At 43.9% G+C, this 16964-nt stretch overlaps 1 protein-coding gene across 6 annotated transcripts in view; it reads right to left on the reverse strand.

Moving 5' to 3' along the window:
* The window catches only part of DOCK7 (dedicator of cytokinesis 7), a gene marked incomplete at both ends in the record, with an annotated part of 100095 nt that overhangs the window by 12939 nt on the left and 70192 nt on the right, over positions 1-16964 (reverse strand). For 3 of the 6 annotated variants that reach the window (XM_080349043.1, XM_080349041.1, XM_080349039.1), the window contains 15 exons: positions 111-254; positions 437-629; positions 1852-1952; positions 2215-2373; positions 3062-3214; positions 3920-4054; positions 5395-5491; positions 7388-7405; positions 7839-7935; positions 9044-9179; positions 9664-9846; positions 10699-10853; positions 11637-11806; positions 15612-15751; positions 16519-16689. In XM_080349043.1, coding sequence (XP_080205169.1) covers positions 111-254; positions 437-629; positions 1852-1952; positions 2215-2373; positions 3062-3214; positions 3920-4054; positions 5395-5491; positions 7388-7405; positions 7839-7935; positions 9044-9179; positions 9664-9846; positions 10699-10853; positions 11637-11806; positions 15612-15751; positions 16519-16689 — 2052 coding nt within the window. The remainder of the gene's footprint in view (positions 1-110; positions 255-436; positions 630-1851; positions 1953-2214; positions 2374-3061; positions 3215-3919; positions 4055-5394; positions 5492-7387; positions 7406-7838; positions 7936-9043; positions 9180-9663; positions 9847-10698; positions 10854-11636; positions 11807-15611; positions 15752-16518; positions 16690-16964) is intronic. The other 3 variants (XM_080349044.1, XM_080349040.1, XM_080349042.1) reach the window with 1 other exon arrangement.

Raw genomic sequence — 16964 nt, forward strand, 5'->3', positions numbered from 1 at the left:
ATGCAAATTAAGTGGTTACAATAGAGTTACACACAGAGAAAACGTCATTCATAATGCAAAGCAGTGTAAGACTGCTGAAGAAGATAGGTAAAGAAATTAAAGTCTTCTACCATGGAGAAAGATGCTGCAGCCTGTTCCAGCAATCCCACCAGACCAGCTTCTGTAAAATACTTTCCAGAACAGATACCTTCTTCGTCTGGTGATACAACATCATCAGAAACTGCTGACTCTTCCAAAACATTAGAAGATATGTTCTAAGGAGATATAATATAGATGAAATATTTTTACTCAATGTAAACAACATCAAAATTCTCAATTCTTTGAAAGCCAGATGGTTTTCAGTCAAATCCTAAAATTTCTAAAGAGGCAGCTTTCACAGGTATTTTGTTTAATTTCCTTCTGAACCAGCACAGCACTTCAGCAGGATAATTCCTACCTGAAACGTAACACACCCTACAGGGAGGTATTTTCGGTCTTCCAGCATGCTGAGATATTCAGCCACCAAGGCTGCGGAGTGGACCAGGCACTGGGCTGACTCGGCGTGGTTGCTCCTCTCCGAGTGCTTTCCAGCCATGTTCTGCAGCCATGTCAGGCGCAGGTCAGGGGAGTTCTGATAGCCCTTCGCAATCCTGATTGGAAAGAAAACCTCTGTGATTATTATTTAATTACTTTTGTTTAAATACAAGCACCGTCAGTGCTAGGCTATCTAAAAATACACAATGTAAGAAGCTATATAGATACAGAATCATAGAATCATTTCAGTTGGAAGAGACCCTAGCACTAAACCATGTCCCTAAGAACCTGATCTAAACACCTTTTAAACCCCTCCAGTGATGGTGACTCCACCACTGCCCTGGGCAGCCCGTTCCAATGCCTGACAGCCCTTTTCGTGAGGAATTTTTTCCTAATATCCAATCTGAACCTCCCCTGGTGCAACTTGAGGCCATTTCTCCTTGTCCTGTCACTTGTTACTTGGGAGAAGAGACCAACACTCTCCATGCTACAACTTCCTTTCGGGCAGTTGTAGACAGTGATAAATTACCCTAAATTACTTTCTGAGCCAGTTAGCGATGAGCAAGCAACTGCAGCTACCGCCTCACAGCAGAATGCTTTTATGGGTGACTGCTGAAGCTCCTAACCAAAGTTCATAATTTACTTGGGAGATTGGTAGGAAGCGTGGGTCAATCACAGCAGACCTGCCTGGAAGCCTTCAGGACCATTGGTGCAGACGCCACCACATAATTTGGTAGCTGGCATCTTAACATGGTTCTGGAATATCTTTTGCGTATGGAGACCATCATATGTACCAGCACCAGAAAAGCCTTTTGTGCAAGCAGGTCCTGGAAGATTGTTAAGTTTTCCCTGACGCAAGCAGGGAGAGTTGTCTGTACTCAGGTGGAGGATGAGAATGTCAGAGACTCCTGGGAAGGGAAACTACTTTTATCGAAGATAAGGTCCATAAGTGCCAAACAAAACCTATCAACACCACATTTAAATACAACAAACTGGTACATATTGGTACATGAGCACTAAGACCTGTAACTGCTCCAAAAAGAAGCTCCTTTCCAACCAAAGTGACTCTATGATTCTATAAGGACTCAAATGTGCAACACCTGGGTCCAAAACCAAGTAGCGAGTAGCTGTGTTGTTTGCAGATGAAATTTGAACTATGTCAAACGCTGTCAAACATGTTTAAGTTTAAAGTAATTGCTAATAAAAAACAAGCAATCAAAGTTCACAGCAATAAAGCACCTCACGCTGTAAATACAGGAAGGGCAGCAGGTACAAGGTTTTGTTCACATGAAGCACTGACATCTACTGTCCCTCTAGTGCAATGGTTATAAACTCTACCTGTACATCAAGTCAATCAGCATTTCTGGATCTTCCTGGTGCTCCTTCATTTTCACTGTGTCAGAGAGGATCATATGGAGGTTGAACACTAAATCCTGAACCTGTAAAAATATACTGCTGTAATGAACCAGCAATGGGATGTGAGCTACATACTGCTGTGTCTGGAACACAGACACTCTGAAGCGTTGTGTGTTTGCACCTTGTCAGAATTAATCAAGAACCTGAGTTTTATGTACTTAGATGCTAAAAAAAAATACAACATACCCACTTCAGGGAGTTCATGCAAACTCCAGCTATAGGTGGAGGTCTAAGAACAGCCTGTTAATGAACTACACATTACTCCTCTTGTGGTATTTCTTGTACCTGATCAGGAAATGTTGTCTCCCTAAGTTCCAGATCTTCTTCAGCATATGTCAAAATAGTCTTCAGGGAACGTCGCAAAAATTCCTCATTGAAGTTCTGGGATGTCCCCACCAGGGATGAGAGAGACATGGTCACCTGCATTTTCACCCTGGCAAAGTTCTGCAACAGAGAAATTATTACGGTATTTCAACAACCTGGAAACACTTCAACAGTCTGCTGCAACATCACTGCTCTGGTCATGACACCCTCCTCCTGACAGACACCTGATTCAAAAAAAGAAAACACCAGTTTCGTGAAACAGGTTGTCACGGAGAAGTGATTACAATAAACCTCTGGTGCTACTGACTTCATAATCTGAGGACAGAATTTTTAGTTGCAGGTGAAGGTTCTCCTGCAAAAGTTTTAGTCTTTTCTCCTCCCTGTGCTCAAGGACCCTGAACAGGACAATGCTCAACTCCCTCTCGTGAATACACCCTTCATTCTAGACACTCGGTTTTGTCTTGGGCTGGCCTAAAAACTGAAGTCACAGGTAATTTGTTGCTATCAAACCATTAACAGTCCCTGTGCCCAGAAACAGCAGGTCTCACTGGATCTTCTGCTCCCTGTGGGGGACTGCAACCAACCAGAGATGTCTGTGGCAGAGCTTTGTGACACAGTGCTACACGTATGCCTGTGAAATACCAACCGAAGAGTTAAGGCTGGGAATTTTCTTGACAATTTAAAGTCCACAAGGGTGAGTCAAGCTAAGATGTAATTAGAGGTAAGCAAGAGCTGAATGAAAACAAAATCCCAGCAGTCCCCACCCGTTCACATGGAATAATCTAATGAAGTGCAGCAGGATACTCACGTTCCCAATCTCAAAGTTTTGCCTCATGAGGAGGTAAAGTGAGGCACTGGCGTGGGACCGTATCGTGCTGATACTGCTGCTACAGTGTCGCAGGAGCCGCAGGCACAGATCCGCACACTGCTCTGTCTCTTCTTCAAACAGCAGCTCTGGGAACTGGAAACACAGCACATGACGAAATTAGTGTTTGGACAGGAACACGCACTCGTGTTCCATAACGCCAGGGCAATTCTCTGCACTGAGCATACACTGGCATTACAGAAAGTCCAGTCCCCTCTATTTGAGTAGAGAGATGCTAATTTGAATCACTTCACTTGTACACTGAGGCAAAAGCAGACTCACTGGTAGCAATAGAAGGCAACTCATTTTACCTACCCCCACAATTTGTTTCCATATCTAGACGCTTACACTGATTTACATCAGTTCCAAAAACTCAGGCTTAAAACTGTGAGCTATTCCCAGTATACCTACAGAAACTGGGAAATCATTTAAATTATGGGCCCAGTAAAACAAACCCACTTTAAGTGAGATTTATATAGCTTAAATTCCATCCGTGTTTTGTGCTCCCTGCTGTCAACATGCCTCTGCCTGCTTAGCATGGGCCAGCAGGAACCCCCACCACACTTAGGCTCTGCAAACTGTACCTTTGTGTGCAGCCATCAAACTCAAAATGCATAAACACAGGATACTGATCATGAAAACCAGTCAGGATTTATCAACCCCCAGACCACACTTCCTGAAAATCAATTTTGCACAAAATAATAAATGCTTGGTGAAGTGACCCCAGTGCAAAGGAAGAAAACAGCCCCATCCTCCATCAGTGCTGCTCAGGATATATTGTAGCATCTGCAGACAATTCACCTTTGAAACCAAAGCCCTCTGTGTGGCGAAGCAGTGTTGGAGATAAAGTGCACTTTGGTTGCAGGCCATGCTGTGCAGAAGCACCTTCAGCACACCGCCAAGGATGCTCTCTTTGGACTCCGTCACAGAAACTGTCTGCAGTCAAAAGTAAACCAAGAGTTGCATGAGCAAAAATCAACCCTCATGTGTATGTCAGGAGAGAACAACTCTGCTGAAAAGCCCTTTGGAATGGAGAAATTACCCACTAAAGCACAAGTGTGATGGGAGTGGCTGAGGGACCTCTGCTGAAAAGCCCTTTGGAATGGAGAAATTACCCACTAAAGTACAAGTGTGATGGGAGTGGCTGAGGGACCTGGGGGGTGTTCAGCCTGGAGAACAGGAGCTGACGGGAGACCTTCTGATCTCTGAACTGCCTGAAAGGAGGTTGGAGCATGGAGGGTGTTGGTCTCTTCTCCCAAGTAACAAGTGACAGGGCAAGAGGAAACGGCCTCAAGTTGAACCAGGGAAGGTTCAGATTGGATATTAGGAAAAATTTATTCCAGAAAGGGCTGTCGGGCATTCGAACAGGCTGCCCAGGGCAGTGGTGGAGTCACCATCCCTGGAGGGGTTTAAAACACACGGAGATGAGGTTCTTAGGGACATGGTTTAGTGACAGAGGTGGGCTATGGTTGGGCTTGATGATCTTGAGGGTCTCTTCCAACCAAAATGATTCTAGGATTCTATTCTATATTCTATTTATCTGAGCCCGCAAAACATTTCATTTCTGAATCAACCCCCAGATAATGAAAATCTGACCCACGCGCTAATGCTGCTGGAACAATGGCGCTTTCCAGCCAATGAGGCTCTGAACTTTGGGGACCTTGTTCTACTAGAGGGAAGGTGGATTCCTCGGGTGCAAGGTGTAACCCCCAGTATTCCTGAGTCTCCCAGCAGCTCAGGAGCAGATCTGCTCCTGTGTCCACCTGCTTCCAGCCCATGCCTGTTCCATTTGTACAAAAGCAGGGGACAAAACTGCCACATGTCTGTGCTGATCAGCAGGGACTGGGAGCATCGCTGGGCTGTGCACACAGATGAAGGAGCCCAGAGGTTTCCCTGCACCACAAACATTAAGTATGGAGGCAGGAGACTGACCTGGAACTCAATGACTTGAGGCAGATTTGGGAACGAACCGGATGAATCAGTTAGAATAGGGCAGAACTTGAAAATTTTTACAGTTCACTGTTGAGTTTTACAAACATCTGCTTCATATAGCACAATAGTGAACAACTTTCAAAAAGACTGAAGGACAGTATTGACATTTTAAAGCAGATTGTTCTGGGCTGAGGCATTACCACCCTTCCCGCCGCAGCAGGGTGCTTGAACAGTTCTGATGGTGCTCAGGCAGTTAAGAGCAGCGGAAAGTTTTTATTTAACATTCTGCTGCCTGGCCAGGTGACTGTAATGCTGTTATATCTCTATTTTCTTACCATCCTTACCTGTACAACTATCTCTAGTGTATCCAAAATAATCAGATTCGCTTCCGTTGCAAGATTTCCATCAATAAGTGCCTCGTGTTCTATCTCTGCCCTTGATCTAATAAGAGAAAGAAAGCAATAAAATCACTTTCTGTGTAAGAAGCAGACCTACATATTTTCCAGTCAAAAATATTTTCACATTAGCAGAAAACCTCCAGTCAAAATGCGTACATTTACTACTGGACAACACTACAAGGATATTTTACTGCATCCATTAAGAGGACAGGAAGAAAGACTTGGGTTTTTTTACATATACAAACTTACACAGGATTTATGTTTGCCATGCTCAGGAGAAATCACGCTACTTTCTGCCACTTCATTACTCTCCCAGGAACACAATAACAGTTCAGAATCAAAAAGCCCAAAATTCAAAACTGGTTTAGTAGCATCGTTAGGCATGCAACAGCACAACCAGGAACAGAACACATGGCTTTACGCTATAGGCTATGGACACAAGGTGGTGCTACACGAGCTAGTATAACATAACATATCCGCACTGTTGATCCCTGCAGCTAGACTGGTTGTAGCATAGTCTGAGGGTGCGATTTTCGTCGGTTTAAGCTGCATTATATTACAGTTCTTAAATAAGTTCAAGAAAAATGGCACCATTTGGCTGTTATTTGCCAGGCACTCACTTTGCTAGAATGGCTTTACAAAGCTCATACACCCCCTCGCACTGGGGGCCCTGGGAATTCAGCAGCAATCACCTAATTTCAGTGGCAGGAGCTGGATTTGACAAAGACTCAGCAGGATATTTGAAGAGCCCAACTGTGCCCTGTCCTACCACATGTGCCACCTCTGACAGATACAGGAACTGATCAAATCCAAGGCAATTACACACCAAAGGGGACAGCAGCTGACTCGGCTCTGGGACCCAGATTGCAGTAAGCACCCTGCCACACTCTGGGACTGGGTCGTACACTCATTATCTACTCTTCAGGCTCCAGAAAATGAAGGCTTAAGGCCTGGCTCTCTATAAAATAATGCCATCTGCATAAAACGATACCACCTGCAATCAGCTGTACGCAATTCTTGGTGTGAAAAGTCTTGTTTAATTAATTTCAAAAGGCCAGACTCTGCCTATGCATGCAGGACACACAGAGCCGGGGAGTGGAGTGTGATGGACTCGGGTCACAGTGAGGAAATATGGGTTAAAAAGCACGTTTGTAGAGTTATTTAAGCAGATTATTTTGTGGGGTGAGATACCATCCTTTGAGCATCAAGGTATTGCACAGCTGTTTAACATGGACAGGAGGTCCTGCTGGGAAGAGGAGAAAGGGCTCAGACTCAGTGCCAGAAGTGAACTGATTAGTTTTTCAGGCTGAATTTTAATCCGGTGTAAATCTGTCCACAGTTCTGGAGTTGTGCCGTGGTGCAATTTATACCTACATCACTTCATTAGTAGCTTGAAACACACTGGTCATGTGGCTTTCCCAAGGTCTCAACAGGACTGGAGTCTTGGACAAAAAGCCACTACTTGACATAACTAGGGACTACATTCTGGTGTTGGACAAAGCAAGTGGAAGCTGTGAAGATGTACTTCCAACTGCAGGAAGTATTAATGTCTTCAATGGTAAAATTAGGCCTGCTCTCCATCCAGGCTTTGAGGACCCCATTCCCCAATATCTTCAGAGCTTCACTTGGGCTGAGACTATTGTCCCAAGTTTAGGAACAAGGCTTCTGCCAGGAGGATGGGGACTGTGGGTTGCAATTTGAGGAAACAAAAACGTGCACAGCAAAGCTCAAACACCACTCCTGAGCCCTCCAGATTAAACCACACTAAGAGAGGGAATTTTAGAGGAAATGGGTGTAATATGCAAAAAGAGCTTGTTTCAACCAGTTGCACACACACACTGAAAACTTCTGCCAAGCATCACAAACAACGCTGTGATGATTGAGGCTGCAGATGTACAAAACGCCAATTCGTAAGAACTGCACACCAATGCTACAGTACCTGGCTGGTTTGTGGCTTCTAAAAGCACAGCACATGTGGAAAAACAATCAAAGTGATGGATTAGGACAGGAAAGGAAAGCGAGCTTTGAGAACTCCAGAATGCTCTTATGGAATAAAGGAAATATGACAGGAGATATATATGCTATCTATGAACACTGTTAATGGATCTTCTCTCTAAATTAAAGCTTGCTACAGGGGTTTGAGAAGGTAAAGGGTTGTATCAGTCTCTTTAAATCTCATTTTAAAATCAAAGCAAGCAAGGGACAGTGTAAAAGCAAAGAGTTAGACAGGGCAGTGCTGGACTAAAAGCTATTTGCACACTGCCAGCCCGGTTCCAACTGAGGGCCCAAATCTGCTCACACGAGAGCTAAGTGAGCCGCTGCCATTCACCCACAGGGAGAGACACCCCGCATTCCCACATTGGTAATGTAGAAGGATAAGGTAGAGTTACTTGTCAAGCTTTTCTGTGTTTTGACGCCAGTGAGTCATATCCTTTCTCCATCTCAAATTTTCTTGACTTCCAAACGCGCTCCCAGAAGGACTTCTCTCTGCAAGAGAATATGAAAACAATAGCAGTCACCTAATGCTAACTTTTTTGCACGGGTAGCAAGTCTGGATTTGTTCACAAGTGACAGGTGACAGCAAACTATGATTTCTTCAAGCCCAAGTCTGTGGCACACACTCAAGATGTTTACATGGCCCCTAATGCCACTGCTGAGTGGCATGAGAGGCAACTTCGTGTGCAGTGGTTTTGTACACAAGAGAGCAAAGAGCAACACTTTGTGTGCTGCCAGATGCCAGCTCACCAAGGAGCTAATGGAGAGAGGCAGCTGAGGTGCTCAAACCAGGGAGGTGGCTGCCAGGGATGCTAAGAGATGAGGACTGATGCCCGGGTGCGTCAATCCTCACCAATCTGATTTCCCTGTCCTCAACTGGCACACAGGAATGTTCTCTGGGTGGTGCTGAGATTCCCTCTCCTACCTCACAGTCTTTTTTATGGGCAGGGAACTTTCAAGTAATAAAGGCAATCAGGTCAGATTAAGAAAAAAAAATACAAAGGTCCCCATCTCTCTTAAATATCTGTTCAACTTTGCCCAAAATTACCAGCTCACAGGTACCAGGATGCTTGTGGCAGAGTAGGAGACCGAAGCCACTTCTGATTCTTGTCCTAACCCTTGGGCCTTCCTTCCTCCCAGACAACAAAACCAGCAAAAATCACCACAAGGTGCTTGTTACCCAAACTACTGGCTATTTCAAGCAGAAATATTCAGGCATTTTCAGAGCTATCAAAGCAAGACCAGGCAGTCTGGTTTCCACTCTGATACTTGCACAGAACATACAAGAAGGTGGCTGTGAAGGATGCTACACCGGAAGAAGTTCAGGCAAGAACACCCCCTAAATGAGACGTGATCACATGTGCACAAAAGCAAACAAGTAGCAAACAAACCATCTGTAGATGGAACTTAGGAAAAGTGTCCTAATTTTGTAGGTCCAGTGAAGCATGCTGCAAAATGCAAACAGCATTTTCTAGAGGCCTTTTCGCCTGAAGATCTTGATGGGTAGTATCTCACATCATGGATGGGTGTAAGTAATTGTTGGGCTTGGGAGTAGCAGTTTTTGGGAAACGGGGACAGCAGAGAAGACTTCTTTACTCACCCAGCTGTCCTCTGCTTCTTCGGACCATTTCCTGTCTTGCCCCTATGCTTCCCAAAATAGCTTCTTCAAGTTTGGCTCTCATGTCTTTTGACTTCTTGAATGTCAGACTATTCATTCTTTCAAACACTTTCTTGCCCTGCAAGTTTCAAAAGAGACTATGAGGGAAGATTCTTTCAATCTGAGATATTTTCTGAGCATTAGCAACTCAAAATATCTTTCCTGTCTAAAGACATAGAGCAAGAAAGAAATATAGGTTTAGTTGCTAGTGAGATAATCCACTCAGACTCCAGCACTGCTACGGAAAACTCTCTTCTTGTTGACAGTAAGCAAAGTAGCCACCAGCCACCCCTTTTCCCCGTAGCAGTTCCCAAATGAGTAGCAAGCAGCACAAACTGTGTAAGAAGTGAAACAAGGCACAAGACACTTGCATGGCTGAAAAGTAAACATGGAAAAAGGCTAGAGGTTGCACAGATAAGTGCTAACCCTTGGGATTCTAAATACAGGAAATACTTAGAGGGGAGCAGGAAATGCCTTTCTGGAGTCGTGTAAAGGATGGGAGTGTAAAGTTCCTTGGCAAGCCCTAGAAGGAACTTCAGGAGGTTTAAACAATATCGCAGTACCTTGTATTCAAAGCAGGATACGCAAAGATAAAGTAAATCCAGCAGGCGATTGAGCTGCAACACTGAGAGGTCTGTGAACCATTTCTGCAAGACGCTTTCATCTGCGTTTTTGAGCACCCACAAGAGACAGATCAGGAGGCTGCGGCTGGACTCTGTTGAGAAGGTGGAGTGCTGCCTGCCGCTCTGAAACAGACAGGTCAACACGTTTGCCACGCTGTATTTTACATCCAAACACTTCAGTCATCACTAAAAGAATCTGCACCACCTACCATCCCAGTCTAAATAATTACCAAATGGGAACAGAAGGTGAATAGACGTTTTTTACTAACCAGGAGATACACATTGCTCTTTATCAACTGAACAGCTTGCAGATAGCCAAGCCACAAGAGCGAAGCGGTAGTTTGAACCAAAATAATCAAATTTTAAGAATGAGTTTCTGTTCAGGCAGCAAAAACTCACTTCCCTTGAGATGCCTTTAATAACCTCCAGCAGGTTCACAGTTACACAGAGAGGCTCCATTCATTATCTCATATATGTATCAGTGTCTCACTTTGAGTGTGTATAAAACCCAACAAAATGGGGTCCTGATGCAGGACTAAAAGCAGGACTGAGAAATGGAACGGCCTGCCTGCTACTGGAAGGAGGAGAGAACTGAGAAGAGAACAGGGAAAATGGATCATTTCTGTCTTCAGCTAGGCAAGATTTAGACATGTAGTTTTTGCTTAGGGCTCAGAGCTCAATGACCATTGCATTTCACAGAGCTTTTATCAGAGAACCTTTATCAGAAAAGAGAATTCTTGCATTTTCTGTGGTTTGCTGATTTTTATCCCCATCTGGCATTTTCTTATACCTTCTCTGAGACAGGCACAACCACCTGCAAACGTGTTTTGTTCCCCCTTGTCTTTCACCCTGTCTCCCCGTGTAACACCCAGCATCTCTACCACTCGTTGATCAGCTTCACAGGACCTGCATGCATAAATATTTGCTTGTTGACACAGATTGAGGGTCAAGGAATAGAGAGAGGTGGCTTTGTACCGACGAGGTGTGTAGAAAACTGCTGGGCCGGGTGAGCTGAGGCACTGACGTTCCTGCAATGGCCATGGCAACTGTCTGGCTTATCATGCTTCCACCCTCACTTTCGTAATCATCGACAGCAACGCAGCTCGGCCTCCCTCGCTGGTTGTGACTCTCTGTCAAGAAACACGTGCATCTTGTCAGTCCCCAAATTCAAAGTTTCCCTCCCCACACTCCCTCCGCAGTGCTAATTTCATTGAGCTGTCCAGGAATGCAAACCGAAATTCATCATGCCCATGAGGTCCTGAAAGTAAGCAGGGCTATTATTTGAGATCACGCAAAGCAAACTACAGTTTTCAAATGCAACCTACATAACCTCAGTATCTAGAACCCTTCTGAAAATTAGACCTTTTGTCCCTTTGAGTACTTCACTTCAAATCCTGACTTGCAGCTTTATTGTGTCATTGAACTCAAAGGCTGCAGAAGACACCTCCAAATTCCAAACTATTCCAGACTGGACTCCCTGCCCTGATTTGAAATAATACTTTGCAAAGTGCCCCTGAAACGTGCTGCTGCCAGAGCACGTGCTAGGAGGAAGGAGAGGAACTCTGCTTATCCTTTGGAATTATTATGACAATTGTACACTACATGAGGTGACTTTCCAAGCAGGTCAGAGATGCAGAGGGACAGCAGTCACTCCGATGTTAACTAAAATGCATTGCTCATTTTTTACTTCACGCAAACAATTGGGCAAATGAAGCCTTTGAGTGTTAAGTCACTGAAGATATATTTTGCAAGTACAGTTTAGGAAATGGATGCAAAAACACATTCAAAGTCATAATTCAAACCAGAAACAATCTCACCCAACAGTAAAGGGTTTTGTAGTTCAATTTGAGAACTCAAACACTCAAGTCTGGTGAGCAGATGAACACGTATTCAAAGCACAGAATATAAAATACCTGTAAAGTCATAAAGCTGAGGCACGGCTTCCATGATCACGCCAATCAGAGGTAGATACAGCATTGCCACCCGGGCCTTTACCTGCGGGTCAGCGTACCGCGGATCCGAGTCATGACTGGACAGTAAATTGTGTACCATATTGATGACCTTCTTATGCAATCCAAATAAACTGTTAAAAGAGAGTTGGGTCACGCAGATAAGTTAGTATCTTCAAAGCAAACTATACTTTGTAACTAAGGTGCTTCAAAAAACAGAAAAAAAACCTGGTTTTTATTTTTAGCTTCACATAAAATGCCATTACATGTGTTTTTTTATCTCCCATCTGTTTTACAAATGGCTGGCTTTTTACTATGCCATCTAAAATGTACAAAAATATCTTGTGGAGGTGCACACTCAATATAATGTGAACACTCTTGTACTTTCCATATGAAAACAAAGTCCTGGCTACTGCTATGCTGAAATATTGAGTCTACTACAGATCATCAGGAGAACTTAGGGAATATGAAAAACAGGGAGAGAAACTTGAGCGGATAGTGGGTTTAGTGAAACTATTTGATGCGTTCCTTTTTTTTTCTATTTAACACCATTTAGAGAGAGAAAAGCCCTCCTAAGATAGACCATCGCTTTTATCAAATGATCAAGAAGCTTCTGCTTCAGTTCCCCGGCCCATCATGCAATTATTCAACCAAAACAGTAGACTAGAGATCCATAATTCTGAATCAAAAGTGTCAAAGAAATTGAGGGGTAGAAGGAAAAATAGCAACAAAAATGGCCTCCCTCATTACTGAGATGCAAACGATGGCAGGGCCCAAGCACCATCCCTTTGGCAGGACACCCTGCGTGAGCCGACTCGGTGCTCACACCTTGAAACCCCAAACTCCCCTGAATCTCTCCAGAACTCGCCCTCTGCTCCTTTCAATTCCCTCCACCACCACACCGAGGCAAAACTCTCTCAGAGCAAATAGCAGGGACCTCTGGAGCTATTTGCTTCTGTAGGCAAACCAGGCCAAGAAGACAACTTTACCCCATGCAGGAAGCAGCCAAGGAAGCTCATACATTGTGCATTAGCAAAACATAAGCTTCAGTGTTCAGACCTGAGGTATTAAAACAAGTGCTGAATTTCAGGCAGTATCCACTTTACCTGAAAAGTAGAGTTGAGTTCTGGTTAAAAAAAAGATGAGAGGCTTTTGGCTGGATTGTTGGGGATTTAAAATGATTTAAAAGATACCCATACAGGTTAGAGGACATCAGCTAGTTGTAGCGACACTTCTTTCCTCTGTTTTTTTAATCAAGCTGTAATGAGATCCTACAATTGTTTGTTTGTGTAATTAGTGAGACCCTTAACAACTAGGAAGGAAATGCTTATTTAAGTGACCAGTTCCTTCAGATTAAGGCTAAAGGAAAGCCTTTGTATTATTTTGAAGGAGTGGCACCCAAATTGTGTTTCTGACAGTTCAAGGGAAACTATCCTGCAGGCCACAGAACTGCACAGACAGAAAACACATCCAAACACAGTAATTCAAACCTAGGGTGACGTGGATTTCTTTTTCACTTCTCCAGGACAGAGCAGGTACCACAGTGGATCGATCCACAGCCAAGAGGAGGAAATACGGCCCACTAATATTTCTGGCTGATAATGCAATGAACTGATCATGCCGCCCTCCAGCCGTCCCCTCTGTTATCTCAGCCCTGGCCTAAATTTGTGTCAAGACTGCACAGTTTTGGAAAAATTACTTTTGTTGCTGAATACTGAGGGTCAAATTCTGATTTTCTCAGTTCTGCCCTTATAACCTCAGACAATATGGACAACATGGGCACTGTGAAACGAGCAATATGACTTAATAACCAAAGCACCCCAGCGCTGTTTGCAGAGACAGTCTGCTGAGGGTCTACAGCTGCTTGGACTCGCTCTGACACATTCAGCTGGTTCTTTCATCTGCATCTTGTAGAGTCTTTCAGATTTCCAGGACAGGATGAGAGGAAACGGCCTCAAGTTGCGCCATGGGAGGTTTAGATTGGATATGAGCAAAAATTTCTTCCCAGAAAAGGCTGTTGGGCATTGGAACAGCCTGCCCAGGGCAGTGGTGGAGTCACCATCCCTGGAGGGGTTTACAAGATGCGGAGATGAGGTTCTCAGGGACATGGAGTAGTGACAGCGTAAGGTTAACGGTTGGACTCGATGATTTTCAGGGTCTCTTCCAACCAAAATGATTCTATGAATCTAAGCATGCTGGAGGAGGATGTAATGCACCGTGTTGCTGTGCAGCACCTCCCACAGGGGGATCTGTCTAACCTACCACCTTCAGGCACCAGGGTGCTGCAGCCTGTTCCACCCACCTTGACCCAAAGAGTTCTTATAAAAAGGGTGAGCTAAAATTTAACATAGTTTGCTAATGGAGCAAAAAGAGCAAGAACAGAACACATTGAAGGCAAAGTTCTAACACAATAAGCAACTAGATGGACATCCCTCTCCAGTCCTGCTGCAGGATTGTGCAACTGGGAACAATTCTGAGCTTTTTCCAGTGGCGGCCAACACAAGGCAGGCATGTCTGAAGCCTCTACTAATAGCCTGCTCATGATACTCTTCGCCTGTTGAAAGTCTTCACAGGCAAGGGAGGAGCACATTGGAACAGACTGGGTTACTTTATAGGGAGGGTGGATCTACCAGGGCAAATGTAGAAGGTTGAAGCCTGAGAACAGCCAATATACTGCAAACTACAAGTCATTCAGGAAAACAGTAAAACCCAAATGCATTACTGGCACACATCTCCACCAAAGTTCAGGAGCTTTGATCAAATTACATCTCAAGAGTTCAACTAGAATCAGGGGTTTTTTTCTGTCTAGACCAGGTTTGGGGGAGGAGCCATCTCCCCACTGTCCCTTTGTGCAGCCGGGCTGAGATTACCATCCTAGTCCGAGCTTAAGTGCTGAGAACAGCAAGGAGAGAGAGCTCAAGGGGCAGGTAGGTGAGAACAGAAAGTTGGTGAAGAACAAGGGCAAATATGATGAGAGACAGGACCCGATTTCTGACCAGTGAGCGGGATGGTCCTGTGCTACGGAAAGGATTTCTGCAGCCAGCATATACGAGCAAACATTTGCTGCTTTTTCCATTTCAGGCCAACAAATGGACTGCAGTATGTTATGTACGTATACAAGAAAATATTCTAATTTATGGCATCACTTTCTTCTCCAACATGAAACAGAATAAATCTTTAACTCCTGAGACCTCTTGTTAAAGGGGCAGAATTAACCATGAATCATCAGCATTTGTTGACTCAGCGGGTATTTCTGAGTCCACCTTGAGAAAAATGCCTGTGAGAGAACTTAGGACTGTGGAAGCAATCAATAATTTCCATTGAAACTCATTTTAAAGAGGCAAGGCAGAATACAGTCCTAAAGGACACAAGTAACAGACTGGATGTCAGGACTATAGGCTGCACTCCTACTTCAGACAAATATTTGCTGCACAAGCCAGGCAAGTCATGGACAAACTGCATGTTTGACTCTATTTGTCTATATATGTGACCTGCAGGGACCTCATCAATGCATAATTTTTGCTTAAGAAGAGCTGGGAGGACCATAAATGAAATACACTGCAACATTCAAAACCACTAGCCACAGAGACTTCTGAAATGTTGAAAGTTTTCTTGTTACAATTGAGAAAATCTATTTACCTATTTTCCTTCTAAGAGCCTCAGCTGTGCCCCTGTGGCAGACAGGGACTCCAGCAGGAACCTCTCTCCCTTCTTCTCAGCTGGAAAAATGTGACTGAAACCATGTTTACAGAGTCAGGGCCAAGGAAGTACGAAATACGAGTGGTAGGGAGAAAGCAGATTCTTGAAGAACTGGTTTCTTATCTGCTCAGCTCACAAATTTAAATCAACTCTGGCCGTGGCAGAACTTTCTTTGCATCCACAACTTGCTTAGAATTACAGAAAAGTATGGGGGGGGCAGAAAAAAAGGTAAATATTTACCCTTCTGCATCAGGATCTAAAATGACAGCTAGTTCTGTCAATACAAGCCCAGCCAAGTAATGCTGCTGGCGGAAAGGCACAGACAATTCAAACATATTTGCAATCTTCTGGTCTTGGACATTTGTGGAGAATCCAGAACTCTGCAAAAAATCAAGTTTCAGAAGTTGCATAATGAGGTCCCTTGGAACACAGAGTCAAAGCTTATGAAATACATTAGAAGCAGTTTTCAGAACTAAAGACAATCTCACATAAAGTATTTTATTTCCCTTTTTTGTTTGGATCTAGCCACATCTATTTACATCACATGCAAACTCACTAACTCCGCTGTTAATTCTGTTTGCTGTTATTGCCTTCCCACCTACAGGACAGGCCTTAGGAAAGTTAAGCCAAATAATCTTTAAAAGCAGATCAGTCAAACTTTTAACTCAGGTACAGATGATCTTATTCAGGTTTAAGAAGGCTTTAATTTGATTTATGTTATTTTGCAACTAATTAATCCACTTGAATGACACACTTACTAATTCAAATTACTTTTTCTGCACAGGCTAGGACTGAATACAGTGCTGTGAAACATCCTTGTTCTGTAAGAAAAGAGCAACATCGGGCAAAGCCTTTTCTTTAATGGCTAATTTACATTCGTGTGTTGGTCCAATATAGAAGGGGACTAGGTCCCTAAGGACAGAAATATGTCTGGTGACTGTGAGGACAGGGATATAGGCATTCTTTTTTCAATAATAAACAATCAAAGGATGTAAAAAATCTACGTAGCAGGAAAATTAATTTCTAAATGAACGCTTCCAACAAATATTAGCAAGCAGACACTGAAAATACAGGTGGTGCAACCACCTCATATGATTTAGGCCTCAGAATGCAGCCCAACTTGCATTTCCACAAAGGATCTTTGTACCTGAGAAGTCGCTGAAGACACAGACGGTGATGGAGATGCAGGCGGTGTGAGCAAGCTGCAGGGTAAGTTCAAGGTGACGTAGTGTTCGTGGCTGCAAATGATGCGAAGGAAGTCCAGCCTCAGAGACGCCAGGTTACTTGGATTTGTTAAGGAATACAGCTTTGAAGACACCTGGCGAGTTTAGCCCAGGAGATCGCTGTTAGCACCAAAACAGAGTATAAATGCAGCACCAGCCCCCCTGTCCCACCAGTGCTTCCCAAAACACTTCCAAATCAAGGACTGAGGAGCTTGGTATCATTGAACAGTCACATCCACATCACTTCTTCATGACACAGATTCAACTTGTGATGTGCAGGAGGGATATACATCCCAGCCAATGGCACATATATCAGTACAAGATGTATATAAGAGTGCTATTTATACTAAGGAGATGAAGAGCTATGTGC

Source organism: Nesoenas mayeri (assembly GCF_963082525.1).
Source record: "Nesoenas mayeri genome assembly, chromosome: 8".
NCBI classification, from domain to species: domain Eukaryota; kingdom Metazoa; phylum Chordata; class Aves; order Columbiformes; family Columbidae; genus Nesoenas; species Nesoenas mayeri.